Genomic DNA, 26,684 nt, shown 5'->3' with positions numbered 1-26,684 from the left:
CATAAAGAGCAAGCAAGCGAGTTAAGGATTTAATTAAGATCAGTTAATTAATAAAAAAATATTTCTCAGTGTGACATCTCCTCTTTAAAACCAGGGTGAAAGGTTCACCAAGAGGATATCATGTGGTGATGGTCTTCATCACTGATGAAAGTCATTTAAAGATGTGTCCAAACCAAGCAACCCCCACGCCTTTGGGAGATTTGGACCCATTTCTGAGCTCTCTGTGGATAGGACTTGAGTGCTAATTTACATTGGATTGAGGTGGCTGAGAGTTAAAATCCCTTTCCTTTGCATCGCAAGTAATTCTGCCGGTATATCTTAGCACTGAGAGCCCCTGCGCTGAACCCAGGCCCTGCAGGAAGCTGGCCCTGAAACCCTTACAGCCAAAAAAACTGCAGACCAAGCGGAAGGTGACAGACTGAGGTTCTCTCTCCATGAAACAGGTCCAGCATAAGCAGTGATTTCCCATCACCACCCTGCCAAAACATCTCAGCCTTCAGCTGGAAGAGGATTCCAAAAACTGAGTTCAGGTTTTATGGTTCACGACCTTATTTATGCAAATGCCTCTCCGCAGGCACTGAATCCGAGATTCTCCAATTCATTGCACATAGGTCCCTGAACAGCCAGGCACTGGCCATAAACTTTGGGTTCTTCTGCACTGTAGATATACCCAAACCAGCTGCAACTCTCCACAGGTTAACTCAGCTCCAGGAGAGCTCAACGCTAACACGTGTAAAGCGGCACTTCAGCTGGCTTGGGTCTCTGTACCCTGTGCTGCCATGGAATAAGCAACCCGACAGCAAAGGTTTTCAGCGTGACGACTGTCTCACCTATTCCTCCTGCACTGCCTCAAAGCAAAGACGCGTGGTTGGTGAAGCAATAGCAAAGAGCTGCACGTAGACACTCGCTGACATAGCCACGGTCATTGTCACACACACTTGAACAGAAGCTGCCACCTGCTATAACACACACTCCTCTTTTTTTTTTGCTAAAGAACTTCTTCAAAGGACAAAGCATGAGCTAGTACCATTGGTGTCCTTAGTGCCTCTTCATCCAAAAGAACTACTCTACGAGGAGAATCCAGTAGAAAGCATTAGCTCTTGGAGGATCCCGGCTTCCAAACAGCTTAGTTTACAAAAATATCGAAGAGAAAAAGTAGTTCAACAACCCATTTGCACAAAGCACAAGCACAACGAAGATCTGTAACAGAGACTGAAGCAGCTCACTTGTGGGGAAAAGATGCTTTTGATTTCCAACTATCACCTTGAGCGCAGAGGCATAATGAGCAAATTGTTCAAGAACTGCAGTTTTGCTGAAAAGGTGATGCTTTTGACCAAATGAAGCAACACGTTCCTACGAGGACAGTTTTGACTACTCGGGAACTAGAGGAATTTTGGGTGGGCTCAGGGGATGGGACTGCACCACCCGCAACAGCGAAACAAGATTTCACATGCAGATCATGGTTGATGCTCAAAGCCCACTCCCTGACCGGGAGGATGTTGGTGGGGGCATCTCACCAAGCCAAACCTGATGCTCCAGTTTTGCATGAAGGAGGACCAGGCCCCCAGGCCCTGCTTCTTAGAGCAAAACCAGACCATCTACAGCAGACCGAGATTAAAGCCAGGCTCCAGCCATCCGGGGACATTTGCCCCTTTCCACACCCCCAGACCCAGGTGGTCCCAACTCCACAGCACGTTCTAGAAGAGACACAGCATAACGAAGGGCACGGTGACAGGCAACGCACAGCCAGACCCCAGGGAAGGAGCCAAGGGAATCCCACCCTTATTTTCTCGTTGCAAATGGTTTAGGGGCAAACATGAATCACGCTGCAGGCAATGAACAGGGCCATTTGGAGAGCGTGACGTTGCTCATCCCATGCCGGATGATAGCCTATCTACAGAAAAACATGGAGTGAGCAAGCCAAGGACTTGGCCTTCTGTTCATTGCAGTTCCCTGGGTTTATCAGGAGGAACTCCACCCTCAGGCCTGTACCTGCCCCAGTGCTCATTCACAGGGCCACGGGATGGGCATTCTGGTGAAGAGCATCCCAGAGGACTGGCTCAATAGCAGGGAGATGGCTTGGATCTGAGAGTTAAAAGCCAGACAGCAGCAGGGGACCCCGAATGCTCTAGTCAGGAACGCAATGAAAGTCAGACGAGGGCTCCCCACATCATTTCTCTGACACTAATTCTGCTCTGCCTTGTCTCACCTAAGTCACTGCCAGTGGACAGAATCCAAAGCGTCCAGCAGCACGTATTTTGGTGTGAGTGTGTGTGTGTGTGTGAGCCTGTGGGCCAACATCAGCCAACCTTCGCTTCCCAACCACCTGCCCTTGACCAGGTAAGGCAGGTAGGCCAGGCTTCGGACCACCCCACGGCTCTGTGACAGTCCCAGCCCCACACACGGGCAGGTTTGTACGGCTGGCAACACTCGAACCGGGCTCATGAGGAGATCCACCGTCGTCTGGGGGACCCCAGACCCAAACCAAGTAAACCTACACAGAACTGAAGTACAGCCCGCAGTATCACACACACACACACACACACAGATGCTGATCAGACTCGCTGCTGCCGGACAGGCAGGACCCCTTTGAAGCTGCCGGCAGGAATTCCTCCTCCTGGCCCACGTTCGTACCAAGAACTTCTCATCGCAGGGTTGCTCATCTGCCAGGCTAAAGGGTGGTGACAGAGGGGCTGGAGGAGGCAAGGCAGAGCCGGGGGCATGGTGTCAGACATGAAGCAGCTCCGACGGGATGCTCCAGTGCCTAGGTTTCATTTACGAGGGATCAGAAGCGTCTTCTCCTTGTGTCGTCTTAAAATAATATTGTGCGTTTCCTCAAGCTGAATGTCTCTGCTTTTCCTGCTTATGATTCTTGCGGAACCACCTCCATCAGTTTCTGGCACAGGACTGTTGCAGAGACTATGGGGAAGAAAGCAAAGTACAGGTCAGAGATCGCAGGCAGGGGCCCAACATACATCTTGGTCTCGGTTCATGATACTCTGCCTCAAAAGGGCTGACCCATTTGCCTCCCCACTGTGGTTCTGAGCAAGATTAGCCCAAATACAATTTAAGACTTGAAAGCAAATGAGCAGCGGGCTGCTCTCTATTCATGCCCAGAACTTAAACATGTCACCCCAGGGGCTTTGCTCCTGCAGCAAGGATGCTGTACTGCCCCGAGAGAGGCGTCAGTACTTCTTGACACCAGCTTCTAATTGCATGGTGATACGGTAACGACGCTTGGATGCCAGAACTGCAAGCAGCCAAAACTGAGTCAGGCACAACAGCGGGAATGGACATAGAAAATATGAGCCGATGCTTTTACCTCCAATTTTGAAAACCTCAGCTGTATGTGCACACAGCTTCTTTAAAGGCTCGAGTGCCCAGGACAAAACCAACTCTGCATACTGAACACAAGGCAGAGTCCACTGCCTTGCACAGAGGAGGTGAAGAGCAAAGGAAGCATTTCAGATGCAAGTTTGCACAGGAAAGGTGCTAAACTAAAGTAACTTTATTTTTCCACCCGTTAGTTTTGGTGGCTAGTATCCAAGCACACCTGCGCTTTCTGCTGCTTCACCGTGTGTTTGGCGATCACAAGATAGTCTTGCCAGGTAAAGGTAACACTAATTCTAAATGCACACAAAGTCAAACTCAGATCAGTTGGAGGTGATCAGATTATCTGCAATATATGAATATACACATGTGTTTAAAGTTCATATGTTTCTAACTGGACATTTGCAGGATTATCATTCTGTGTTCCCAGAGTATTTTCTACATTCTCCTTACAAGCCTTTGGTGGTAGAAAATAATGAATATGGTAATTTGCCACACAGGCACTGCAAAAATGGCTTTTCCAGGAACTGAGCCTAATACTCAGCATAGAAAAGTGAGTGTGTGTGAGAGAGAGAGAGAGAGAGAGACGGGGGAAAAAAAAGAATAACAAGTGCTGAGCACTGTTGAAAGCCTTTTTCTTCTTCATAAAAAGCATCCAGCTAAGGCTGGGCATTTATACTTGTCTGCTTTTCTAGGTCAGCCTGTTGTATGAGACCTGGGAGACAGACGGTAGAGTTTAGTTACTTGGACAACACGGACTGACTTTCTTGATTCAGTTGTTCAGACAGAGGTTACCTGTGCCAAGCACAGCCTCTCCATCCCTTCAAAACGCACCGTGGTGTAGTGTCAGCTGTTGGAAAACCTTAGATGAAGATACCTTAAAAATAAACCTCGTAAGAGAAAACATCCAGGGGTTTTTCCCCTCCCTCTGCTCTGCTGCCACATTTTGATGCCAAGGAGAGCTTTGACTGGATCAGAAATGTTAGCACTGGCTAAGCGATGGATTGGGACCAATTACGAATTTTCAGCAGTCAAATTGAGGCCAACGGCGCTCAGACTGTTATGCTGTTACTTCTCTTCCCTTCCTACACCACTAGAAAGGGATTCTCTGCTGACAAAAGGCTTGACCCTGTGCTTTTACAGGAGGCAGAAGAAAGGCAGCAATGTGCTCAGTGAATTACGCTCCACTGCATAACAACCACCTGTTTGCCAAGATTAAAAAAATCCATGGTATTCGGCCCAAACTTTGCAATTATCGCAAGTCAGGGTGCGTTTTGGGTGCTTGGTAGATAAGGTAATCATCAGGTTAAAACTTGTTACCGTTAAAGAAGAACTGATCAGAGCCAAGACATGGGAAGCCTCCGCTACACGAAGGACAGCCAGTGCTACTAGCTGTAGCATGCTCACCGGGAAGCTGCTATTTTTCGAGCAAAAGCCAAGGCTGCACCCTTGCTCTTCACTGGTAATACTTACAGATGCCTTGGAGAACCCACTTGGGCTTGTTTTGCCACCAGACTCCGAAGAAGTAAACAGGGATCCCACTGAAGATGATTGCAAAGCCAATCGCACATTCCTTCGGTGTCATCCAGAAGGAAACAGCAATGAGAAACAAGCAGGCCAGGATGAAGAAAATGGGCAGGCAGATGTTCACCTAAACAAGGACCCAAAGAACAGGGAAGAAGTTGTATCAAGGGATCAGGGTACACTTTCCAGTGAAGTTTATCTAGCTGTACAGCCCGGGGAGGGAAGGGGTTCATGTTCCACCATAGACCCCCCCACGTGAACGGTGCTCCTGTCTGTCCCGGTGCTCTGAACAAGGGGACCGTGACTTTGAACTGCCATGGGGAAGGTATCCATTTAGGCAGTGCTCTTCATCAATCCTGGAGAAAAAAGACGTAGGCTAACACCTAACATGTACGTTTAAAACCAGCAAAACAACACACTGAGATGTGGCTTGCCAAGAGCCACGAGCCTTTCTCAGCACCCTTTTTTTGACTCCAATTCCATACTTGAATGATTCCTTATAAAAAGCACCTGTACCAACAGCATCAAATTCAGCAGCAACCACAGCACGAGCCGTAGCATCTTCACGGCAGTTTCTCAGGGGACTCGGCTACACTGCTCTGAGCAGGGCACCCGCTGAGAGCAATCCAGCTTTTAGAAGAAAAACCAAAAAAACAAAGGAAACACCTTGCAAAGAGTTACTTTGGGAAGGCACTGGTACAGGTCTGCGAGTTTGTTTCTGTCTGGCTGCCTGTTGCCTGGCAGAGACCTGAGCGTGCTGGGGGATGAGTGAGAAACATGCCTTTAAGGAAGGCAGACATGCTCGTGGCTGACATGATCTTGGCCTCCTCCCAGATGGGACACGGTACTGCCAAGCTGGCCAAGGACAAAGAGAACAAAGTTCTCATCTCTGCAGGCGTGGGTTTGTCTCCTTTATTAAAAAACTATTTGAAGTGAATTCCATGATGGTACAGAGTGTTTCACTGAGAGCCACAGCCTCTGATTTGTCCTGGGGAGTATGTTAGTCACTGAGAGCTTCCCACTGGGCTACCCCACAAGAACACCCCGCATCTCTGACACCCAGAGCCTCCTTCACTCTGATGTCCCCACGGCCACGGCAGCTCTTCGTCCTCCTGCACCGATTCGCATTCAGCAGGTTTCTGTGCAGCAGGGACACCTGCGTTAGCTACAACACAACATTTCCCCGCACGCTTGCAATCCCAGTCCCTCTTCCATACTGGACAAGCAGCCGTACTTGCTGAACCTTCGCTGGTGCTGAGAAGGGACTCAGGGAGGACCCACCACGCAATTACCACACTGTTCTCACCCTGATGGGCCTTTCCAGCTCTGGCTTCTTGTAACGCAGCCACATCATGCCGATGATGGCCAGAGCCACGCACAGCCAGTTGAAGAAGCTGAAGAAGTTGATGACTGAGAAAATGTTGTTGGAGAAGGCATAGAGCAGGGTCATGACGCACTGCATCCAGGAAAAAAAAAGCCATTAGCAAAGGGAGCAGGCAAAACCACGTATGTTACAACACTAAATACAGGTATTTTAGAAGAACTATCTGCCAAGAAAAGAATCACGTTGATTATTTTTTACTTATTTAAGCTATTTTGAACTGGTGCCTGGAGCCATTTCAAAACAGAAGTGGAATATGAGGATATGATGAGAAGGAGAAGGGTCTACCCTCTCCTGTAGCTCCATGCAGGAATGGCCGTGTCTGGAGGTGGTGCCCAAGCAGCCCCCCCCCAACCACTCTGGTGGGATCCTACTCCCGACCCATTTCTCCATACCAGGTCGATGCTCATCACCACAGACCCAGGTGCTTACCGTAAAGATGAGGGACGGCACGGGAGTGAGAAGCCTGGGGTGAATCATAGACAGGATTGAAGGCAAGTGTCCTTCTCGGGATCCCACGAAGAACAGCCTGAGGTTGGGGAGACAGAGCAGTTATCACCTCTGCTACCTTCAGCCCCGGGCTGGAGTTTGTCTTCAGCACAAAACAAGTGGGGACAGCCCAAGCTCAGCCTAGACAGTGCTGAGGCAGCAAGACTGAAACGCCCAGGCTCCACGCAGGTTTTCCACCTGAGTGGTGCCTTGCACGATGCCAGCTGTGCCCTTTTGCTAGGGACTGGTTCAGGAGTGGGGCCCTCCAGGATCAGACCCCAGCACAGGGTGTTCTGCACATACACGGTGGAAAGTCCCTGTCTTAGAAGGACGGCTGGAGACGGACAAAGAATGCAAGAAAAGATGTATTTATATCCCCCTTTCCAGAGAGAGCAATTAAGTGACTTTCCGAAGACAACCCAGGAGATGTGTGTCAGAGCTGGAACCATCTCAGTCCCCGTCCTGCCCCGTCCTTTCTCCCCTTTCTGGAGGGATTCTCAGCTCTGAAGTTTCATAAGTTTCTGCTTTTCATTAAAGCCACTTTCTCAGGCAACATCACTGAGCCCCAAGCCTGTGTTTGTTTATGTTCTAATAACTTCAACAGAACTTTGCCTGAGGAACAGAAGATTAAGACCACTGAAAGGGTTTCCTTTAAACTGGATATGGTTTTAAAGTCTTACATATTTTTTTTTTTCCCTGCATTCCCCACATGGCCTCCAGATCCTTTAGACTTTGTGTCTACCCACAGCCATTCTGGAGGACAACTCCAAACGAAGAGGCATTAAGCACGACTTCTAAACAAAAACCACAAAATTGAGCAAGAAACCTACCGGGAGGAAGTGAAGAGAGATCCATTAACGGATCCAAAGCACGATAAGCCAACAAAGACAGGTATGATCCAGGACATGACGCCAAGGTGATAGTTCCCAAAATCCTAAACGGGGGGCAACAAGACAGACATTTCACACTCAGAATGTCCAAAAGAACTCACAGCTCCCTACAAAGACTTAAGATTTGTAGAAATCTGAACAAATGACATGGCTTAGTGCTAAAGCTGTTACGGAGTTTTCCATATTGCCATTTGCTGCTCCTCCTTCCTGAAAAAGCAGATTGTGGAATTGCAAAAAAAAAAAAAAAAAAAAAAAAAAAAAAAAAAGATCAGCAGCAAGCCCTTCCCTCAGAGTCAGGACACAACATTTATCAGAACGGCTATCCAAAAGTTCAAGACCAAACGGAAACTGCAAGGAGATTCAGACACGCAGCTATTGCCAATTGCTGAGCAAGGACCTGGGACACAGCCCCTTCGAAACGCGGGGACCTGGAGTTGTAGAGTTTTATATCACAAACTGACCCCGCGCTGCTTCACTGCAGTTTTACGCCAACGCTATTATATTGATTTCAAGACCTGCAAAGGCACACAACTAGAGCAACGCCAACGCAGGTTGGCATCTCCAATAACTCGGCACTGCGTTTGGTGCAGACCGGAGCGGGGGCTTGGTACTAACCCGAAAGACGGAGCACTGTCACCTGAACGGCCCAGACCAACTTATCCTGGACTGGGAGATTCCCCCTTGAAGCACTGAACAATCCTGGTCATGCTCAGTTTGCAAGGTCATACCATGCTGCTCACTTTGGAAGCAGCCAGGATTTCTGACTGCAATGGCATTTTAATTAATAGAGGTATTATTTTTCTCTCTTAATTAAAACAAGGAAGATACAGAGAGAGAACAATCTAGTTCAGTATTGACTGAATGACCTTTTCCCATAAATATCATGCTCTGGTAACTGATGAGAAGTCATGAGGCCGGCAGCAACCTTGCATATTTACGAATTAAGAGCAGCGCTACGTGACTGCCCACCCTTACTATTGTCTGTGATTAAGCCCACTTGGTATCACGCTGTTCTTCCCTGCTCCCGTCACAGTTGCTCTTTATCTCCTGTCAAACATCAGCTTTTTTGTAAGCAGCTACGATCAGCCTGGAACAAACTAGGAGACGTATCCAGAGATTCTAAGTCTGACTTAACCAGCCCTGGAAAACAGATGAGTCACATCAGAAATACACCTATCTTACCACAGCCACGGCTTCGGACGTCAGCATCTGGTCCGTCGAAAGGGTCGTGAAATAAGCCAAGTTTGTCAGCACATAAACCAAAGTGACTACAGGTAGCGAGATGATGATAGCCAGGGGCAGGTTTCTAGGAAGAAAATATAAATTGTAATGGAGCGCTGCAGTTCAGAGAAGAGACCCGTTGATGCCAGGGATCGGGGGCTCATGCTGCAGCCCTCCTGTGCTCGCTTCGAGTTTGCCTGAGCCATTCTGCTCTTCTTTGGCTCTTCAGCATGTCCGGTTTCCCAGCCACACGCTGCTCCCCTAGGAGAGGAGAAGATGCCCACACGGGAACAGCCCGGAGGCTGGCAGATGTAGAGTGAAGGATTATGGCAGAAAGGACTTTTTGCATGGAGAGACTCTGGCTGTCTGGGCAAGCAGTAATCCAAGATCACTGCAAAGGCAATTAATTAAAAATACCCCCCCCCCATGTCTCTTGCCAGTGGCATTAGCACATGTCTTCTCTTCTGGGCAAAGGAGAAGCATTTGTGCTGGTGGGTTTCTTGTGGGAGATGGAAAGATCAGGGATTTAGTGGGCAGTTTTTAGGCTCTAACTCTGTGCAGCTGGCTGGACTGATGAAACTCAAAGAAAATGAGTTCAGACGCAGTCTGAGTGGGTCTGTAAAGACAAATTTGGTACAAATTTGCCTTTCCAAATAGTCTAACTTCATTTGCGAACGGAAACTGAAAAAGGAAACCCTGTTTGATGCCATGTATAATCGGTCTAGTGGAGCTCAAAGCCACAGGAGGAGAGAGTCAAATACCATGACTGCATTCAGAAGACAGGAAAATAATTGCAAACTGCAAAAACCTTTTATAACTGTGTTTGTCAAGGAAAGGGCATATCAAATCTTATGCTTCCCAGCAGGCACTAATCGCTGCCAGGGTCAGCCAGGAATGGGTTCTTGCACAAGTGATCCTGAAGCTCATATCGACAGCGCCTCATCGGCACCTTCCCTATGAGCAAAAAAGATTTATCAGCGATGTCCTGCTTTGGTGTGGCCCACTCTCATCTCACCAGGTCCCCTGCATAACCCTGAAAGGCACGGGCAGTGCAGAAAGCGGCTACTGCTCAACAGAACAGGAAGAGCACGTGACAAACATATGTACGCACAGATACTCTTGTGGGAGTTTATACAAGACAGTAATAAAGCCATGAGTGCTTCTTCCTCGCCTGTAATTCAGAGAGGTGCCATGCCAAGGAAGCAGGACTTTCCAACAACACTGATAATATTAGCAGCACAGGAAAGCAGCATAAACAACAGCCCTTCTCATACAGAGATTATGATTCCCCTTCCCCTATTCCAGGAAGGAACAATGCCATTAATTTATCTTGTTTTCTATTTCCCCAGAAAAAGACCTTGGCTTCTGGGCTGATTAGCGACCCCTGTTACACACACGAGGAAGGGGCTTCCTGAGAAAAACAGATTTTCCTCCCAGGGAAGTCATCACAGGACACACACCTACCTGTAGGGATTTATCATCTCTTCTGTAACAAAATTCAAGTAATTCCTGTAATTTAAAAAGAACAGCGGTTAATTCTGGTTAGTCCGTGGAATAAATGAAGCCCTTCATCTTACTCATCTGCCAGGGAATTTCAGGAGGGCTTGAGAGACTGACACCCGCGGTAAAACTTATAATGGCTGATGCCTAGTCCAAGACCTACAGCACAAAACCTGCAAAGCGCAAGCCCTGGATGGTGCTGGTGGATCTAGCACACCATGCTGCCAGCTTCCTTGCAAGAGGAGGAGTGATTGGAGGCGAAGAGCTGGACCCATGAGCGACAGGGCCACCCCTCCAGGCGATAAGGATGGCTGCAACTAGCCTGTTTTCACAGCAAATGGAGCAGGCTCCTTGTGCTTGCAAGTGCTCAAAGGGACTGATCCAGAAGCCCTCCAGGAGCTTCAGTTTGGTGCTCAAAGTAATCTGTTGCGTGTAGCACACCTCTCTCCTGCTAGCCAAATCCACTCTGCTGCTTTCTCTTAACACCACCTAGGAGCTGCACCAAGCATCATGGTGCATCATCACCCATCATCTCCTGCTGCTTCTAAATCCCATGAACACCTCCACGTCTTTGTGCTTCTATGTCCTGGCTGGAAACAGGGTGGGAAGCGTGACTATTAACATTACTAGGCAAACCCAAAGCATCTGCCTCATTGCCCTGGTTACAAGAAAGATGGAAAGTCCTGGACCACACTCTCCCTGCAAACACAATCTGGGGACAAAAGAAAGGGACGACAGTATTTAGCATTGAAAAAAAGATAGAGGGCTGCATCTTACCATCCTCCATAGGCAAAGAGACCACTGTACAAAGCTAACACGATGTTCCCCACGTCTGCTTTTGTGCCTTTGAAGGAGTGCTCAGGAGTCAGGTTTGTCACATCCCCTGCAGAAAACAAAAACGAGAAAGGATCGATGCAGCTGGACTGTGAACCCCAAGGGCCTTTGTGGGTGTTCAAACAGAGAAACCCGGAGGCAAAAGCTGCTCTTAGGATACTTAATTATCATGCTGATGCATTTCGGGTTATGCTAGAGAGCATGTGCACATATTTCTATAGGGCTGATTCCTCCAGTTTTACAGTGTGTAATTCATCCGGAGTCATGCACCAAATAATCAGCCCCAAATATCCTTGTCTCAGGCAACTGGTCATTACCGAGTGCTCAGACTTTCTCACACTGCAACGTGCTATCGCCGAGGTAATCTCCCAGATACCACCCTGCGAGGAAAACATTCTGGGGACCTTCCTGCTGGAAGATGCTATGCAAACAGATATTGTCACATTGTCTTCTCAACTGAAAGCTGCTTTCATTCGATAAAAACCCAGGATTTCCTCCACTTCCACCAGCCACCCAATAAAGCAGAAACCCAGGATTTCCTCTAGTCCCACCAGCCACCTGATAAAGCAGAGGATTATGGCAATCCCTTTGATTGTGGGAAGTCAGGTTCTTTGGGGCTTGAATATCAGAGGTTAGCTTCTTTAGGGCTTGAATATCAAAAGTTCCTGTTATGTATCTGCTTTTGAAATAAAAAGCCATAAATAGACGACTTGATTGTACCTTTGGTAAGAACTCTCCTGGAGCAGCCAAGGGTTCGTTTATTTTGCTTTAAAACTGCTCTGCAGTTGTTTTGTTCCCTGCCTTTTGATGTGGAGCCTCTGTGCAGTCTGGGATGGGGAAGCCACACTCCCCTCCTTGGACCCAGAGCTCCCCTTGGTGAGGATGGAAGCGAGGAGCAAGGCAGGATTCAGCAGGGCAGGTTTGCATCCAGGGAGCCCTGTCGGAGCCCATGTGATTCCTCTTAGGGCACAGATCTTTACTAATCACCAGAGCAACTGCATCACATGGCAGTCAGCAGGGCCTGGAGCTTAACCCTTCATCTCTTAGCACAAGGTACCCAGCATCTGGGGAAAGGAGAGGGATGCTAACATACCAGGCATTTTTCCTCTGGATGGCCTCTCTTCCCATCTCACACTGGAAACTCTCACTCCCCTATGCCACCAAAAGCCACTTTTGCAGAGGCTGGGTAACAAATATGGATGCACGGACCTTTTAACACCTCGCACTCATCTTTTTAGCGGTGGGAAAGGGGGACTTTTCCCCGACAGCACTGTTGGTCTGCTGGTGCATCTTGCATTCGTGGGGGTCCACAAGGGAATGCTCCAAATCTGTGCCAGTGACACGGAGCTGCCCCGTGCAGGTGGGACAGCTACATCTTGTCCTTCCCCCTCTCTACGTGACCCTCCAGCTCTATGACCATCCTTTCCATCCTGGGCATTGCTGCCCTTCACCTCCTTTCTCCCTCCTGCTTCTGCCGAGGCCTAACCAGGGCAAAAAGATATTCCCTAACGTGGCATCCAAAATGCTCTCTGCTCACAAAACTACCCAGAAAACCAGCTCCCCTCTGCCTTCTTCCCTGCTCGGTTGCTGTCCCATTTGCAAGGGGTTGCTGTGGGTGTGAGCTGCAAAAGAGCCAGGACCACAGCGGCAGCACATGCACTGGGCAATCAGGTCTGGGAAACACCAGTTTTCCAAGGCTCTACTTGTCCAGATCCCGCTGCAGATAGCGGTTCTCCACTGGTGTTGCCTTGTCCCTCTCTCCCAGCAGCTCCTTGCACTAGGAAGGTCTCTTCCGAATCTACCCTGGGATATGCTGGTTGTACTTAATGCCCCTTTAGCCAATGAATCTCCTTAGCAAAATGCACCAATTGTTTTTAAAAAGTGAGGTTAGAGCATGTACATCAGAGTGTAACAGGAAAGCCAGGAAATGCAAAGAGACTGCTATAATGCTGTGAGTTTAACCTTAATTCCTGGCTTATAGGTTCAGTCATGTAATCTTAATTTAGCATTAATGCCCTGGCCTGGCTGTGAATAAAAAGGCTGAGCAGGAGGTGAGTGTGCACGGTATCGCATTCTGCTGGATCCTTCGGGCTCAGCTTCCCTGAGTTTATTTTCTGCCCCTCCTGAATAATTACCAGTCTAGTTCTTTCCAGGTCTTTTGGTATGGGAATAAGATACACTTTTTGTTAACAGTGACTGTAATTAGCTACTGGAACGGCACACGGATGGTCTAGGAGAGCAGGAGAGCTCTCCAGAAGTTTCAAACACTCCTCAGGACATCTCTTCTCAAAGGTCTGCTCATGCTCTGCCAGTAGCCCAGCTCCCACCCGGGCTAAGGGATCACCACCTTTACCACGTCAGGAAGATGCTCCGATTCGGGAGCAGCCAGGGCACAAGCAGCATCGTGCTGCGGGCTCACATCTCCATTTCTTGCCCACAACTGGACACCAGCTTCCACCAAAAGCCTCCTTCTGTTTGTCACAGGCAAAAAGCTCTCAGGCCAAACGTTCCTTTTTCTGAGGCATCTGCAGGTTTCGCTCTGTGCCTTCCCAAACCTCAGACAGAAACAGCGTGCTGGTGCTGCCGAGGAAGGGCTGAGCTGCCGCCCTCACCCAGCTGGCCAGGAGAGGAGGAGAGCATCGGTGGTCCCCAAACTGAAACCACATGCCTGGATTCAGGATGTGCCACCCGCTTGGGAACCGCAGACATCTTCAGCCTCTGGGCAAGGAAGGGTCCAAGCCCAATTCGGTGGCCTGCTGGGCTGTACAGACACTTTGGCCGTGTGTGAGGAAGGACTGCTGTCCTCCAGGACACACGGGCAAAGAGGAGGGAAAGGCAGCGTGGGACCGCTACAGGAGCGGCACCGAAGCAAAGAAATTAAAACAAAGCCTGGCATTTCATTACACTGTGGGCGGGGGTGGCGGACGGAGGGATGGATGGGTGGGACATAACTAATTACTCGCACACCTCTTCCTTGCACCCGCTGCGGCACGCACCTCACCCATCTCTTTCAAGCACCAGAATGCAGCGACTGGCAAAGGAGTGGCAAGTCAGCGTGGAGGCAGCCAGGAGAGGAGACTAGGTAGGAAGGAAGGGGCTTTCTTCCCCCTCCTCAACGCTTGAGGAGCTCACACCTCGCTGCCCTCTCCCTGCCTCACCTAGCAAGAGTTGTAGCTCTCCAAAAACTTGCAGCAAGTTGCTAAACTTCACGTCTCTATGCTCCCATGGTAAGATGGATTTAGCAACATGTCAGAACAGGGTTAAATAACCAGAGGAGCTGAGATCTATCTCTTTCCACTCCAAGGGGACAAGCTCGTGTTCTCAGGTGTCCACATGATGCCCCCTTCCCACAACTTTTGCTTCTTTCATGCTTTATTGCTTCCTGGTTGCACGACAGGAGCCTGGGCTCCTTAACAAACCCACCCCAAAGCTCAAATCCCAGCAGAGCAGCCGTCCTCTCCCACCATCACCACAACAAAGCTCTGTCCCATCCTGCTGGCCAGCGGATCACCAGAAAGATAATAATTTGTGCCCGCCAGCGATGCCTTTACAGACATAAATGGCACCACATTATACGTCTTGGGGCAAAAGAGCCAAGCTCCAGCAGTGATACCACAAAGGTATCCCAGATACAGTGGGAGAGGTATGACTGTACTCGTCTTGCCCTGGTCTCGTTAGCAGCCCCACGCACAATTAGACAGAGGTTCAAGTAGTCGTTAGACAGATCCTTGGAAGAGAAATCCATCACACAAAGATACCTCCTCTGGCGCAGAAGACCCAGAGGTGCACTGGAGGCTGAGAAAGCATCCAGGAGGCACCATGTGTCCCCTCTGTTATTACATTTACCCACTGATGCTTGCTATTGACCCCAGCTGGAGACTGGGGATACTGGGTAGAGGGTCCAGCACGCTCATTCTTACCTCCTTCCTCTAATACAAACCCTCATTAGGATCTGCTGTTCAAAATGGAGGTATGAAGCTCAGTTCCAGACACTCTGGAACGTGCCTGAACGTGCAATTCGAGCCTCCAGACTTCGAAGGCTTGAAATGCAGACTTCGGATCAAATCAAGGGTTACCAATCTGCAGGTGAGGCCGCCAAGCACGGCCTCGACTGCTCCCACGGAGCGAGAGGTCAGTAAGCGACAGCATCCCAGGCAAAGCCGTGCTCTCCCTGCTCTCCCGGCTCCCCCGTCCTCCCCAGCCCACGCAGCCGCGGCTGCTCTCTAGGCAATGCCCTGCCCGTGCCCGGCACCCCGCCGATCTGAAACCTGGTTTGAACTGGCTGTTCAACTGCACTCTGCTCTACAATTAACCAAATTAAGGTAACAAGCTCTGACATAAACCCCATTTGCTGATCTTGCCAGCTGCCAAGACTCCGGTAATTGCGCCGGCAAGCGATGGGTCACCTGGGGCCTTTCTGCGGGAGGGACCTATTTCGGGTCCATGCGCTGCATGTTCAGACCCTTTCTTTGAAAATGTTCATTTGCTCCCTAGTCATGTCCATTCCGGTTTTAATAGCACAGCAATCTTCTCTTGCAGAAAGCATTTAATGATAATTAAATATTTTTAACTTGCCTAAACAACGAGGAGAGGGAACACAGCCATCTAGAGAGCTCAGCAAGAGAAGGGGGGGCCCTCAGTGCGTCTCACTCGTGGAGGAAACCAAGCCAGGGAGAAATGTGTTGTATATACGAAAAACCCCAGAGGAGAAGATCCGCTCGGCTGTTGAGCCATTTCCTGAGAAAAGCAGCACGAGTTCAATCGCCTGAGTCAGAAAAACAAGACGGCAAGAAACACGCAGGGGCCAGGGTTAGGAGAGCATCTCTTCGGCAGCTCGTGGCTCCCCGGGGAAACGCACACTCGGTAGCCACATAAGCTGTTTGCTCCTCTCTGATTGCTGCCACTCTGCAGACAGCTTTGCATTAAGTAGCTTTGAACAGCAGCTATTGAACTTGGGTCCCGTAGCAGACGAGTTTATGGGTCTGAAAGACACCACCGGAACCTTGGAAGAGCAGAGAGGGCATCCAAGGAGGAGCCAGAGCTCCTGGGTTACGTCCCCATTGTCACCACCAGCTGTGGACAGGCTATGACACTTCCCCTCATTTCAACTACTTCCTTCTGTTTTATGGAAAAGTTCCTCTCCTCCCAGTGCTGGGAAGCTCTGTCAGTACCGTTTACGAAGAGCTATTATTTCTCCTCCAGGGTGAAACCAAGGGTCTGGGCTCCTGGATTCACTCCACCCCACACACTACTCAAGCTTCCCAACTCCTCCTTTTGCACTGGTCCACCAGGACACTACTTGGGCCAGACAGCGTTTTGTTACCTTTCCCACTTCCTCTGCATCCGGCTGGTATCACCAAAAAACCTTTTACCTTCCTGCTCCTGAGCAAACACCTCCTGATTTTCACAACCTCCGTGTCTGCTGGCATAACGTTTGCTGATGAGAAATAAAGAAGCAGACCTAGAAGCAGCGGCGTGAGCCCTGGAACGATGCACGGCACGCAAAACACCATGCCTCCTCCGGGAGCCAGCAAGCACAGAGGCAGTGCAGAGACCCTGGATGAACAGGGTCCCTTTGATCCTTAGCACAGCATGGGAAGGTGTTTCCTAAATGCCCCCTTGTCTATCCCTGTCTGGGCAGAGTAACAGCAAGGTGCAAACCCTAAACAAAGCACCCAGTGGGTTTCCAGCCACTTCCATAAACTTTTTTCTTTCCATATCTGCACAACAGGTTCAATCCACATCCATAGAAACTTGTGATCAAGAATAACAAACAAGAATAAGCCACCTGACCAGGCTCTGGAGGGGCTAACCAGAGCCAGCCAGCTTGACGTGCAGGAGAGCCAAGAACATTTGGGGAGGGCAGATCCTCCCGCCCGTCACCCACACCTCTAGCACCACAGGCAAGGCCATTAATTTCAGCCCAGCAGTTGAAGGCTGTGGGAAAGGATCGATATAAAATGCAAGCAAAAGCACGTGTGTACACACACACACACACACAGAGCTATTGATACGCCTTAGGCACGAACGACTGCTGCTGCTGCAACCAAAGACTTTAGAGAGACAGTGAGAGGAGATGCAGACAAAGATGGAAGGAAGCAAATACCGAAGTATTAGCTGCTCTCTAGTTAAATATGTCCACATTGCTGGGATAGCTGCACTTGGAAAAATGAGAAGCCTTTCATGTCAGCTGCCTTAAAACCCACTCAGCTCACAACAGTGGTGAGCAGGGTCCCCTGTGGTAAGGCTGAGATGCGCTCCTCAGCCGCCGTTGCAAGGCACCTACCTTGATCCAGCTCAGCATTTGGCAGTTCATTCAGGATACCGAAAACGAGCAACATGCTACGATCCACACCTCCTTGGATAAAGCAGCTTTTCAGATGTCAAGGCACATTTCCACCTCGAAGAGTTAACGCAGCTATGAGCCTCCACACGCAATGTTAAACAAACAACAGTTCACATCATCGTTAAAGGCCAAGCTTCCAGTGTGTGCATACAGAGCCACTCCAACTCACAGTGATCATAACAAGAAGCACAGGTCACTGACCAACTGCTTCTGTATTTTGGGGTGGGTTTATTTTGTTGTTGTTATTAAATGCATTTTATTTATTTTCGGACAGGCAACTTTGAACTTGTAAAATGCAAAAGCCCCAGCAGGCTGAACTCTATCCTTGAATCTGTAATTGCCAAAAATCTTCTGGGCAGAGAGGGCAAGAAAAAAATTGTCTGAGCAGAAATGAACCGCTGCTCACTCCAAACCAGAGCAGGCAAGCTGCCTAGCACGCTAACCTGCCATGCCCACCTGGCCTCAGCATTTGCATCCACCTTTGGCTGGAAATCAAAGATTAGAGAGCAAGAGGCCCATAAAATATAATTGTGCTGTATCAACCCTCCAGCGTTAAGACGCCTGATTAATCTCCAACATGTTGTTGATGTGATTTAGAGGTGCAGGATGCTGGCAGCTCTCCCAGCTTCCTTGTTCGTGCTCTCCTTCGGTACAGTCTTCCACTTTCCATGAGCTCCGTGAACAAGAGGGTGAGTAAGGGAAGCACAATAGCTCTCCTTCAAAGCTTACTGCTGGAAAATCACGTTATAGTGGCATTTCTGAATGCCAGCGTAACAAGAAACAGCACAGGCAGCTGCAGGGCATGCTTTTCTTGCAATCTTTTGTGCACGAGCCTCAGCCCCAACTTGCAGGGACACACTCAAAGCTTGAGGGACGTTTACTATCCATAGGCTTTGCCTTTTCTCTGCCAAAGAGGATCTACAGTGTGAGTTAGTCACGGGCTGGCTGGGTGAACACCCATCTGGTTTGGCTCTGGGCTCCAAACTCATCTCAGACACCTACAGCTCCACCCTCAGTTGCTTCTCGTGTCCCAGGTTGTGTCCTAGAGCCAGTCCCTTGGGTGAACTGGTCTCTCCGGGCACAGACACCAGTACAACGGCTACCCTGCTGCGTACAACACCACACAGGGTGCGCAAAGGCATTGCTGCATCAGTTAGCAAAAAACCAGGTCGTGACTGATGTGGCAGGAAATCAAAAAAAGAAAAAAAAACAAAAAAAATCAATTAAAACCAAACTCCTAAACATCGACTTGCTGATGAGCTTCACTCTCGGGTTCACCCTATGGACACGAGAGATGAGACCAGGTCAAAGGAAAACTTGTGGCAGATTTCTTTAGCTATGCTAAGTGCTCATTCATCTCTGGATGGCCAAGCGTGATTAACTGTAGGTATAAACCCAAGAGAATTCAGACAATGGCCACCCTTGTTTTCTCTTAGTATCTGTGTGCCATTGTGCTCTGAGACCTGAGGGAGCCCGAGATTTTAATTACCAGCCACGAAATCAAGTTTTCCTGCCATGTCAGCAGGACCCTTCCAGAGCAGCCCTGCCCTCCCCACGCTTACAGCTGTATCCTCGCCTTCGCTGCTCGCAGAGCTCATCCGCTCAGCCCCTCAGTCTCACTCCAGATCTGGCTCAAGGGGCTTTTTTGGGACATTGAACTGACGTTGCCACTGGCAGCAGAGAAGAAAAATCTGGGAGGAAAGGAAGAGTGAGTAAACTTTCCCTCCCTCAGGTCTTTCTTAATCACAGGATTTTTCAGAAAAAAAAGGCAAAGAAAAAAGTTTGGACAGGGAACTAGCAAAATAACCCTCACAGAGAAAGACCGAGACCAAATGGTTGTTTTCTAGCAGAAGACAAAGGGATTCGATAAATGAAAGTAGTACCCAGATGCGCACACACCCCCACAGTGCCAAGACGTTGCCTTGCACCTGGAGTACGTAGATTATATTTTTAGGAAGCTTCGCAGACATGCTAAGCACACATTAATGACTGAGGGTTTGAATCTTCATTTTGGCACTCTCAGAAACCCTCCTGTGTTGAGTTCAGAATTTGCCAGCCACAACTACCCCTCTAAATACCTTCTTACAATGAGCAAATGATATTGGGGTGGGGGGGTGCCAGTGCTGGCTGATACTGTACGCATCTATTTAAAGAAAAAACAAGATTAAAAACAAAACTCCCTGTCTCGTCTAAGTTCTCCATGGCAAACGTCTGGAGTTAAACCTGCCTACTTTGTCCTTAATTCACCCCGTGCTTGTTCAGCAGATGCAACTCTGCTGGTCTCTGACCAGCCCAACGAAGGGAGTTAGAGAAAATAATGCTGCTGCCATCAAACAGGCACTCGAGGCACCGCAGATGAGAAATTTAAGATCAGAAATCAGGCATTAAGAGGGAGAAGGGACAATAAGTCCAATAAAAATAATTCAATAAAATGAGTGTTAAATTCTATTTGCCTAAGTCCCAAATGCCCAACTCTTTTTTTTTTTTTTAAGCAGAACTGCTGGTGAGGAATCGCAGCGAGGGCTGGAGCCCAGCACTGCCCGAATGCGTGGCAGCCAGGAACGGCACCTCACTGCTTGAGCTGCCCGAGGGCAGAGAAACATTTAAGAAACCCTAGGACATCAACAACAGAAAAGAATATATCTGAAACATGTCTGTGATATGTTTTTTAAGAATTTTTTGACATCAAAACCTTCCTGAATTTCCTCGCATGTAAAAAGCATGAGTGTGTCCTTAAAGATTAGTGCTTTTTTTTTTTTTTTTTTTTTTTTACCATTTCATGCCTAGGTTAGTTTTTAAGGCACTGTGAGGTGCAGGGTGATCGGGTATGAAGAGCACAGCTGCAGACCTAACCACAGACCTCTGTGGCATAGCCAGTGCAGAAAACATCCCTTAAACCTGCACAGCCACTGTCCCAACCGGCTGCACGACCTAGTCCCAGGCATCCCGCTCACCACGTCAAGAATATGGCAAAAAAATACCCAGAGGTGGCTGGACAGAACATAATTTGTGAGAGCTGGTAAAACAGCAGAACCAGAAATAAGCCCAGGTTTTATAACACTGGAGTGAAAAAATCCTGATCCGGTCTATGCTATAAGTTATCTATGCTATTTAAGCCCTACAGACTGGTGGGCTGTACAGCTGGGGGTCCATATATAAGGTTTTACACACCAATATACCAAGTCCAGGACACTGAACTTTTAAAGCAATGCAACTCTAGCCCCACAAAGGCTTTTAAAAGTATAACTTTTGTATCAGTAAAATAATTGCATCCCAAGTGGGTCAGCTATACTGCGTCAACTTTCAAGTAGTTGAAAGGCTGTCTAAGTAGGAAACCAACTTCTACCCTCCTTTTGAAGTTGCATGAAAGAAGTGATGTAAAACAGCTGTCCACAGAAAGATCACAGGAAAACGCTATTTTCTGTGCGGTAATATTGCCACATATTTCTTTGTCTTGAGATGTTACTGCTTTTCTGAAAATAATGAAAATATCCAATGAAAGGCTAAAAAGAAAAAAAGCCAAAAGCTGAAGGCGGGAGGTCAATACAGAGAAAGGCATACTTCTGTGAAGTCTCAGAAGTTTCCACATTTGAGCAAGAAACTGTGGTATTGCTCCTCTTCTCTGTTTATGGATACTGTAAACATAACCCAGCAATGGGACAGTCACCATTAAAGCAAGTTAACCAGCACTGCTCAGGCACTATCCGGAGTGTCATGGGAACACACAACCCCTTCACCGCTGAAACTGCAGCCCCAGACAAACCGACTCGGCGTGTATGTCGCCCCAATAATAGCTGCCGGCTTGGGACTGAATTTACTGAGCTGGTAGTGATAATAGTCCTCTTTGTCCAGAGAGCGTTGGAAGCGGTATAAAAGAAAACAAGGGCACACAGAGAGAGGAGCAGTAAAGCCACGGCACTGTGGTTATGTATGGGACCCAGGATCACCCACCTACTCAGAGGTTAAACAGGCTTTTAGAAAAAAAAAGTTACCCGTTCAAAAGCGTCAGCACTTTAAAAGACTGGGTCTGTAGTATTTCACCTGGAGAAGATCCAGCAGCTCTGTACTGTACGACTAACGCACAGCGCAGCCTCAGAGAGCACAGACACGGTGGCTTCCAGGGGCACCAGGTTTGTCCCCCTGCTCCAAGGCAGGTTCGACTCACTTAAACCATTCCCAAGAGACATTTATTAACCTGTTCTTGTGAATCTCCAGTGAGACAGCCTCTCTGGACAATCTACTTGAGCTCTGCATTACAGCTAAAAGTGTTTTTCTAATGGCTAACTTAAACTTCCCTTGCCTCACAGCTTGCACCCATCATTTCTTGTCCCAATGAAGATGGACAACAGTGCAGCGCTTTCCCATTTTCAGCATGCTTTAAATGATGCTAGTATGCTTTCTTTGAAGAAAAAAGAACATCGTTTCTTGATGTATCCCTGCTACATAAAAGCATCAAGTTACCTGGCATGACTTAAAGAAAAGTTGAGAAAGTTGCAAAATGTATGTGGAAGCTAAGGAAGGGCATATGAAAGGAGCTTGCATATTCTTAAGGACTTACCAGAGAGCTTGCAACTTCCATTAAGGAGATTAATAAAAGCCATGTTAGACCACAGGCAGAATCCCAGGCAGTATGTTGTAAAATAGGAACTCAGACAAGCAGTAGTGTGCCACTTCGGACAAGGTGTAAACGTGGGCTTTGTGAGGAGCATCCTCTGTAGATCCCAAGGTTCCCACTCTGAACCAGCTTGCTTTACGCCGAGTGTTGTGTGCACAGACAGGAAGAAAAAGGCCTTTGCCTTCAGATGTTATCATCTAACTACTGCTTTTGATCTTGTTACCTTTCACGCTGTCTGAAGCGGCCAGGTGGTTTAGCAGGGAACTAAACGTCACATGAAATGAGCTGTACTGCAAGATGCACACAGGCCATAGCTGTACCCCTCCAGACCTACCAAAAACTTGAAACTGTAATAGGCTTTATGGGAGGTAAAAAGCTTCTGAGACAGAAGAATATAGGATGGGGTTTTTCGTACACAAGACTGAAATCTCTTATTGTTTGCACGTATAAGTCAATGGAAATATCATGTATTTATACCTGAAGAACCAGGGCAGAAAGTGATTCCCCCTCAACAAAAGGACAAAGAACAGTACAGGGGGAGGGAAGGTGATTCTGAAGATGCAAATCAAGATTATCATCTGCAAACAAAAAACAATTGTAAAGACCTTTTATTGGTAAAATGTTAAAGAACTAACAGAGATTTATGTTTACTTATCCTTTTCCTTCTCAGAGAGAAAAAAATGTTCAGCAAAGCAGCCTGGGGAGCTACGAAGAGGAAGGAGGTATATTTTGTGATAAGCCTCAAACAATGGTCCTGCTGAGCGGAGGCACTGAGCTGGAAGAGAATAAAACCTCTGATAAAGCAAGAAATTCTGCAAAGACAGCACTGGCTCCCATAGCTGAGACAGGAATTAAAAAGACCCACGTGCACACACAAACATACACACACACTTGCCAGTACAGAGACAGGCGGCACTATCTATAGACTTTTATCCACACTTAACAAATAGGGCCTGTACTGTTCCCTAAGAAAAGTTTATTTTCACAAAACCCGCACAAAAAAGCACACAGTAAAGCTTATCTGTGTGGATTAATTAATCGGATGGGTTTGGAACAAAATATCTCCCTAGGTTTGAGAGGATTTTAAGTGTGCATGAAGAAAACAAGCAAAACCACCAGAAAATTTGCTTCATCTTCCCATTTTTATCTTCTTTTTTAGATGCTAGTTGACAGACATGCATGCTAGTGTCAGCTGAGGGCCCTAATATCACCGATCATCATGCAGTTTCTGCAGCCTTGCCCGAGCCAGGCATCCCTGTGTGACCCCACGGACTCGATCGAGCTATTCCACACCTGAAGCAGCAACAAGGGAAATGTACAGGGGCAGTCTGTGAAAGAACAAAAATTACTGGGGGTAATGCAGATACTTCTCTACTAACAAATGGCGATGACCAGCAGTTACAGAAAAGACTTCTGAGAGCCATAGCACCAAAATTGTCATTCCCTGTAGACTTGGCAGCTCTGCAATCTCAAAGGGAGAGGCCACACAGTGACTGCATTAAGTGGAAAAGACCTTGGGTGGTATACGCTGGGTTCCAGTAGCATGAAATCAAGCATAACTTCAGCGAGGGAAATAGGAAACCTCACAAATAAAATGCACAAAAGCACTCAGCCCTTTGCAAAGCGTGAGCTGGAAATATCACCCAAGCACGCAAGAGAACAAAAGACACTTGTAAAGCACTTCTGCTAGCTCTGAAATGCTTGGGCTAGGACTCCTGGGCTTTATTCCTAATTCCCAGATTCTGTTTTAACTGCACACCACCTTCAAAAGAAAAAGGAAACGTACTCACCCTTTGCAAGCTGCACGAAGCCAAGAATGATGATCAGAGCCAGCGCCAGCAGTTTTGCTGCAGCAAAGGCATCCTGAACACGAGTAGCAGCTTTCACGCTGTAACAGTTCACTGCTGTGAGGAGCACTACGGGAAACGGACAAGAAGAGACACATTAGTTTTCAGTGAAACACTTAAAACACAAAACAAATTATGACAAATTGGCATTTGCTTTTTGCTACAACTTAAGCAAACACAAAGAGTCTCTTCCTAAAACGGAAACTTTTCAAAAGCAAGGCTCTGCAGCCACGCACTTCTCTATTCTGTCTTTTGTTTTGGCAAGAGGTGGTTTGAACAGTGCCTACACTCCTTGGGACAAGGAACTGCCCTGCTGCATTGGAGACTACACTTCTGAGGGCATATAAATAAAAGTGCTTACTGCAACCATTAGCATCAAAGTGCTTGGCTGCAATCCCTGCATCGTGGTTTAACCCCAGCCAGCAAGTAAGCACCACGCAGCCGCTCACCCTTCCCTGCTCCCAGTGGGATGGGGAAGAGGATCGGGAAGAAAAGTAAAACTCGTGGATTGAGATAAGAATGGTTTAACAAATAAAGTAAAGTAAAATATAATCCTAATTATTAATAATAAAAATATAACAATAATAGTAATGAAAAGGAATATAACAAAAAAAGAGAGAAATAAAACCCTAGAAAAGACAAGTGATGCACAGTGCAATTGCTCACCTCCCACTGACTGATGCCCCAGCAGCCATCCACTCCTCCCGGCCAACTCCCCCCCAGTTTACATACTGGGCATGACGTCCCATGGTATGGAATAGCCCTTTGGCTAGTTCGGGTCAGCTGCCCTGGCTCTGCTCCCTCCCAGTTTCTTGCCCACCTGCTTGCTGGCAGAGCATGGGAAACTGGAAAGTCCTTGACTTAGGATAAGCCCTACTTAGCAACAACTAAAACATCAGCATGTTATCAACATTATTCTCACACTAAATCCAAAACACAGCACTGTACTAGCCAGTAAGAAGAAAATTAACTCTATCCCAGCCGAAACCAGGACACCCTGTTAAGCTGATCCAATTTAATGCTCCTGTTGTGTGAAAACACCACAGAAATGTCAGGACAAACCTCCAGAGCTGATATATAGTTATTTGTATAACAATAGCACCTAAAAGGCTCTGGAGGCCACACTCTGCTGCCCACTGCACAAACAGAAAGGAAGAGACGTCCCCGTCCTGACCCATTTGGCAAGCTATGAGACAAACAACGCCTGCAGGTCAACGGCACAGACGGGAAGAGAAGCCAGATCTAAGGAAACTCTCATCCTCTGCTTGACCTGCTCGACCAGTGGTGGCAGGGACGGTCCTGCAGACTTTCAGAGATGCTCACCAGGGCCGCACACGGCAGCGATGGAAGAGAGGGCTGCACAGAGCAGGCCAGCGCGACGGCTCAGGTTTGCTGTGGCTGCTCTTGTACTTGATCACGCTGCCTCCCCACGCAGCGCTTGGCTTGCCGAGAAGCTCCCGCTACCTACAAGTTGCTCTGCGGTTAATGCAACTAATGAAGCCTAATTTCCTACCTTTTTCTGCCTTGTTCCCCTATCACCCTCCTCTGTCGCCCGCTCCTGCCACTATTCAGTGTGGCACTCCTACCAGGCAAGGGACAGCATCAACTAGGGCTTGCCTAAAGCCCCGAAGCTGCTGACCGGCCGAGTTTCACCTGCTTCAGAGAAAATAAAGGCTAAAACCTTTACTGCTCTTCCAAATCACTTACTATTTTTGTGCCCTGCTCACTCCCCGCTCCCCAGAGCCTGTTGCTTGTTATAGAGATGGGCAAATGTCACGCAGAGAATAACACCGCCCCACGTGCTGGATGCCCTCCCCTCCTCCTCGTCTCCCTTGCACCGAGCCACCCCTCACTGCCTCCACACCAGCTTGTCAGCAGCTCCCGGAGCCGACCGGTCACCGAGCAGCTTGGGGAGGAGCGGATCTCAACCTTTCTTCTTGAGCTGGAGGCTTTTCCCTGCAGGATCCTTTCCAGACTAGCTTCTGCCCTCGGGGCAAAGGCTCTTTCCCACATCCTGCAGCTCATTTTCACAGGATCCCGCTGCCTCGACCAGAGCCAAACAGCTGCTCCCCAAAATATTCAGCTCGGATGCAGATCACCCTCTCCTGAGGTTACGGGCTATATCTATACTCACAGTTTAAAGCCCAGAGCATTTGAGGTAGATATTTCAGCCTTAATCAAACCCCCAGAGATACGAGGGGGCTCAGCAGCACCCTCATCAGGTCACCAGTCTCTCCAGGAAATTGCCAGTGAAGACTCTGGCCACAAGCCTGTCCCCATGGGGCTGAGCCGCATGGGGTGCTTCAGAATGGGGGGGAAGGCAATGGATAAAGGTCGGAGGCAGAAATACCAGTAGCTAGATGGCTTGGTTACTGCCCAGCAAGAGCACCCAGTGCCTTAAGACCCTGAACACATGCCGAGCATCACAAGGAAAACCACAACGCGTCTCTACTCTGAAGCAAGGTTACCTCCCGACTACAGACCGGCATCCAGCTGAGTGTAGCCTGAGCGCACACGTACACACGAAGGACGCGGGCACCAGCACACCACGTATTCACTGCCTCACCTCCCACGTGAGATGGCTGCACAGGATTGGCAGTGCCTGTCTTTGCTCTCCGGTTTGCGGAGCCGCTCATCAGCTCGGAGCAAAGGCACGTTCCCGCAGCCTCACACACCCTGCCTCCCAGCAAGGGCAGAATAAACTGCA

The 26,684-nt window shown here is 48.4% G+C and overlaps 1 protein-coding gene across 1 annotated transcript in view; it reads right to left on the bottom strand.

Annotated features, from left to right (window-relative positions):
- Positions 1-2,474: 2,474 nt before the first annotated feature.
- SLC7A5 (solute carrier family 7 member 5) overlaps positions 2,475-26,684 on the bottom strand; it is a 36,458-nt gene continuing 12,248 nt past the window's right edge. Inside the window, exons 2-10 of the mRNA XM_050903859.1 lie at positions 23,921-24,046; positions 11,113-11,218; positions 10,300-10,344; positions 8,797-8,920; positions 7,555-7,658; positions 6,668-6,764; positions 6,161-6,310; positions 4,804-4,981; positions 2,475-2,919 (exon numbers count right to left, since the gene is read on the bottom strand). Of these exons, the coding sequence (XP_050759816.1) occupies positions 2,864-2,919; positions 4,804-4,981; positions 6,161-6,310; positions 6,668-6,764; positions 7,555-7,658; positions 8,797-8,920; positions 10,300-10,344; positions 11,113-11,218; positions 23,921-24,046 (986 nt within the window). The 3' untranslated portion in view covers positions 2,475-2,863. The remainder of the gene's footprint in view (positions 2,920-4,803; positions 4,982-6,160; positions 6,311-6,667; positions 6,765-7,554; positions 7,659-8,796; positions 8,921-10,299; positions 10,345-11,112; positions 11,219-23,920; positions 24,047-26,684) is intronic.

Source organism: Gymnogyps californianus, chromosome 12 (assembly GCF_018139145.2).
Source record: "Gymnogyps californianus isolate 813 chromosome 12, ASM1813914v2, whole genome shotgun sequence".
Lineage (NCBI taxonomy): Eukaryota > Metazoa > Chordata > Aves > Accipitriformes > Cathartidae > Gymnogyps > Gymnogyps californianus.
The sequence above is the reverse complement of the archived record's forward strand: the minus strand, read 5'-3'. Positions and strand labels throughout refer to the sequence as shown.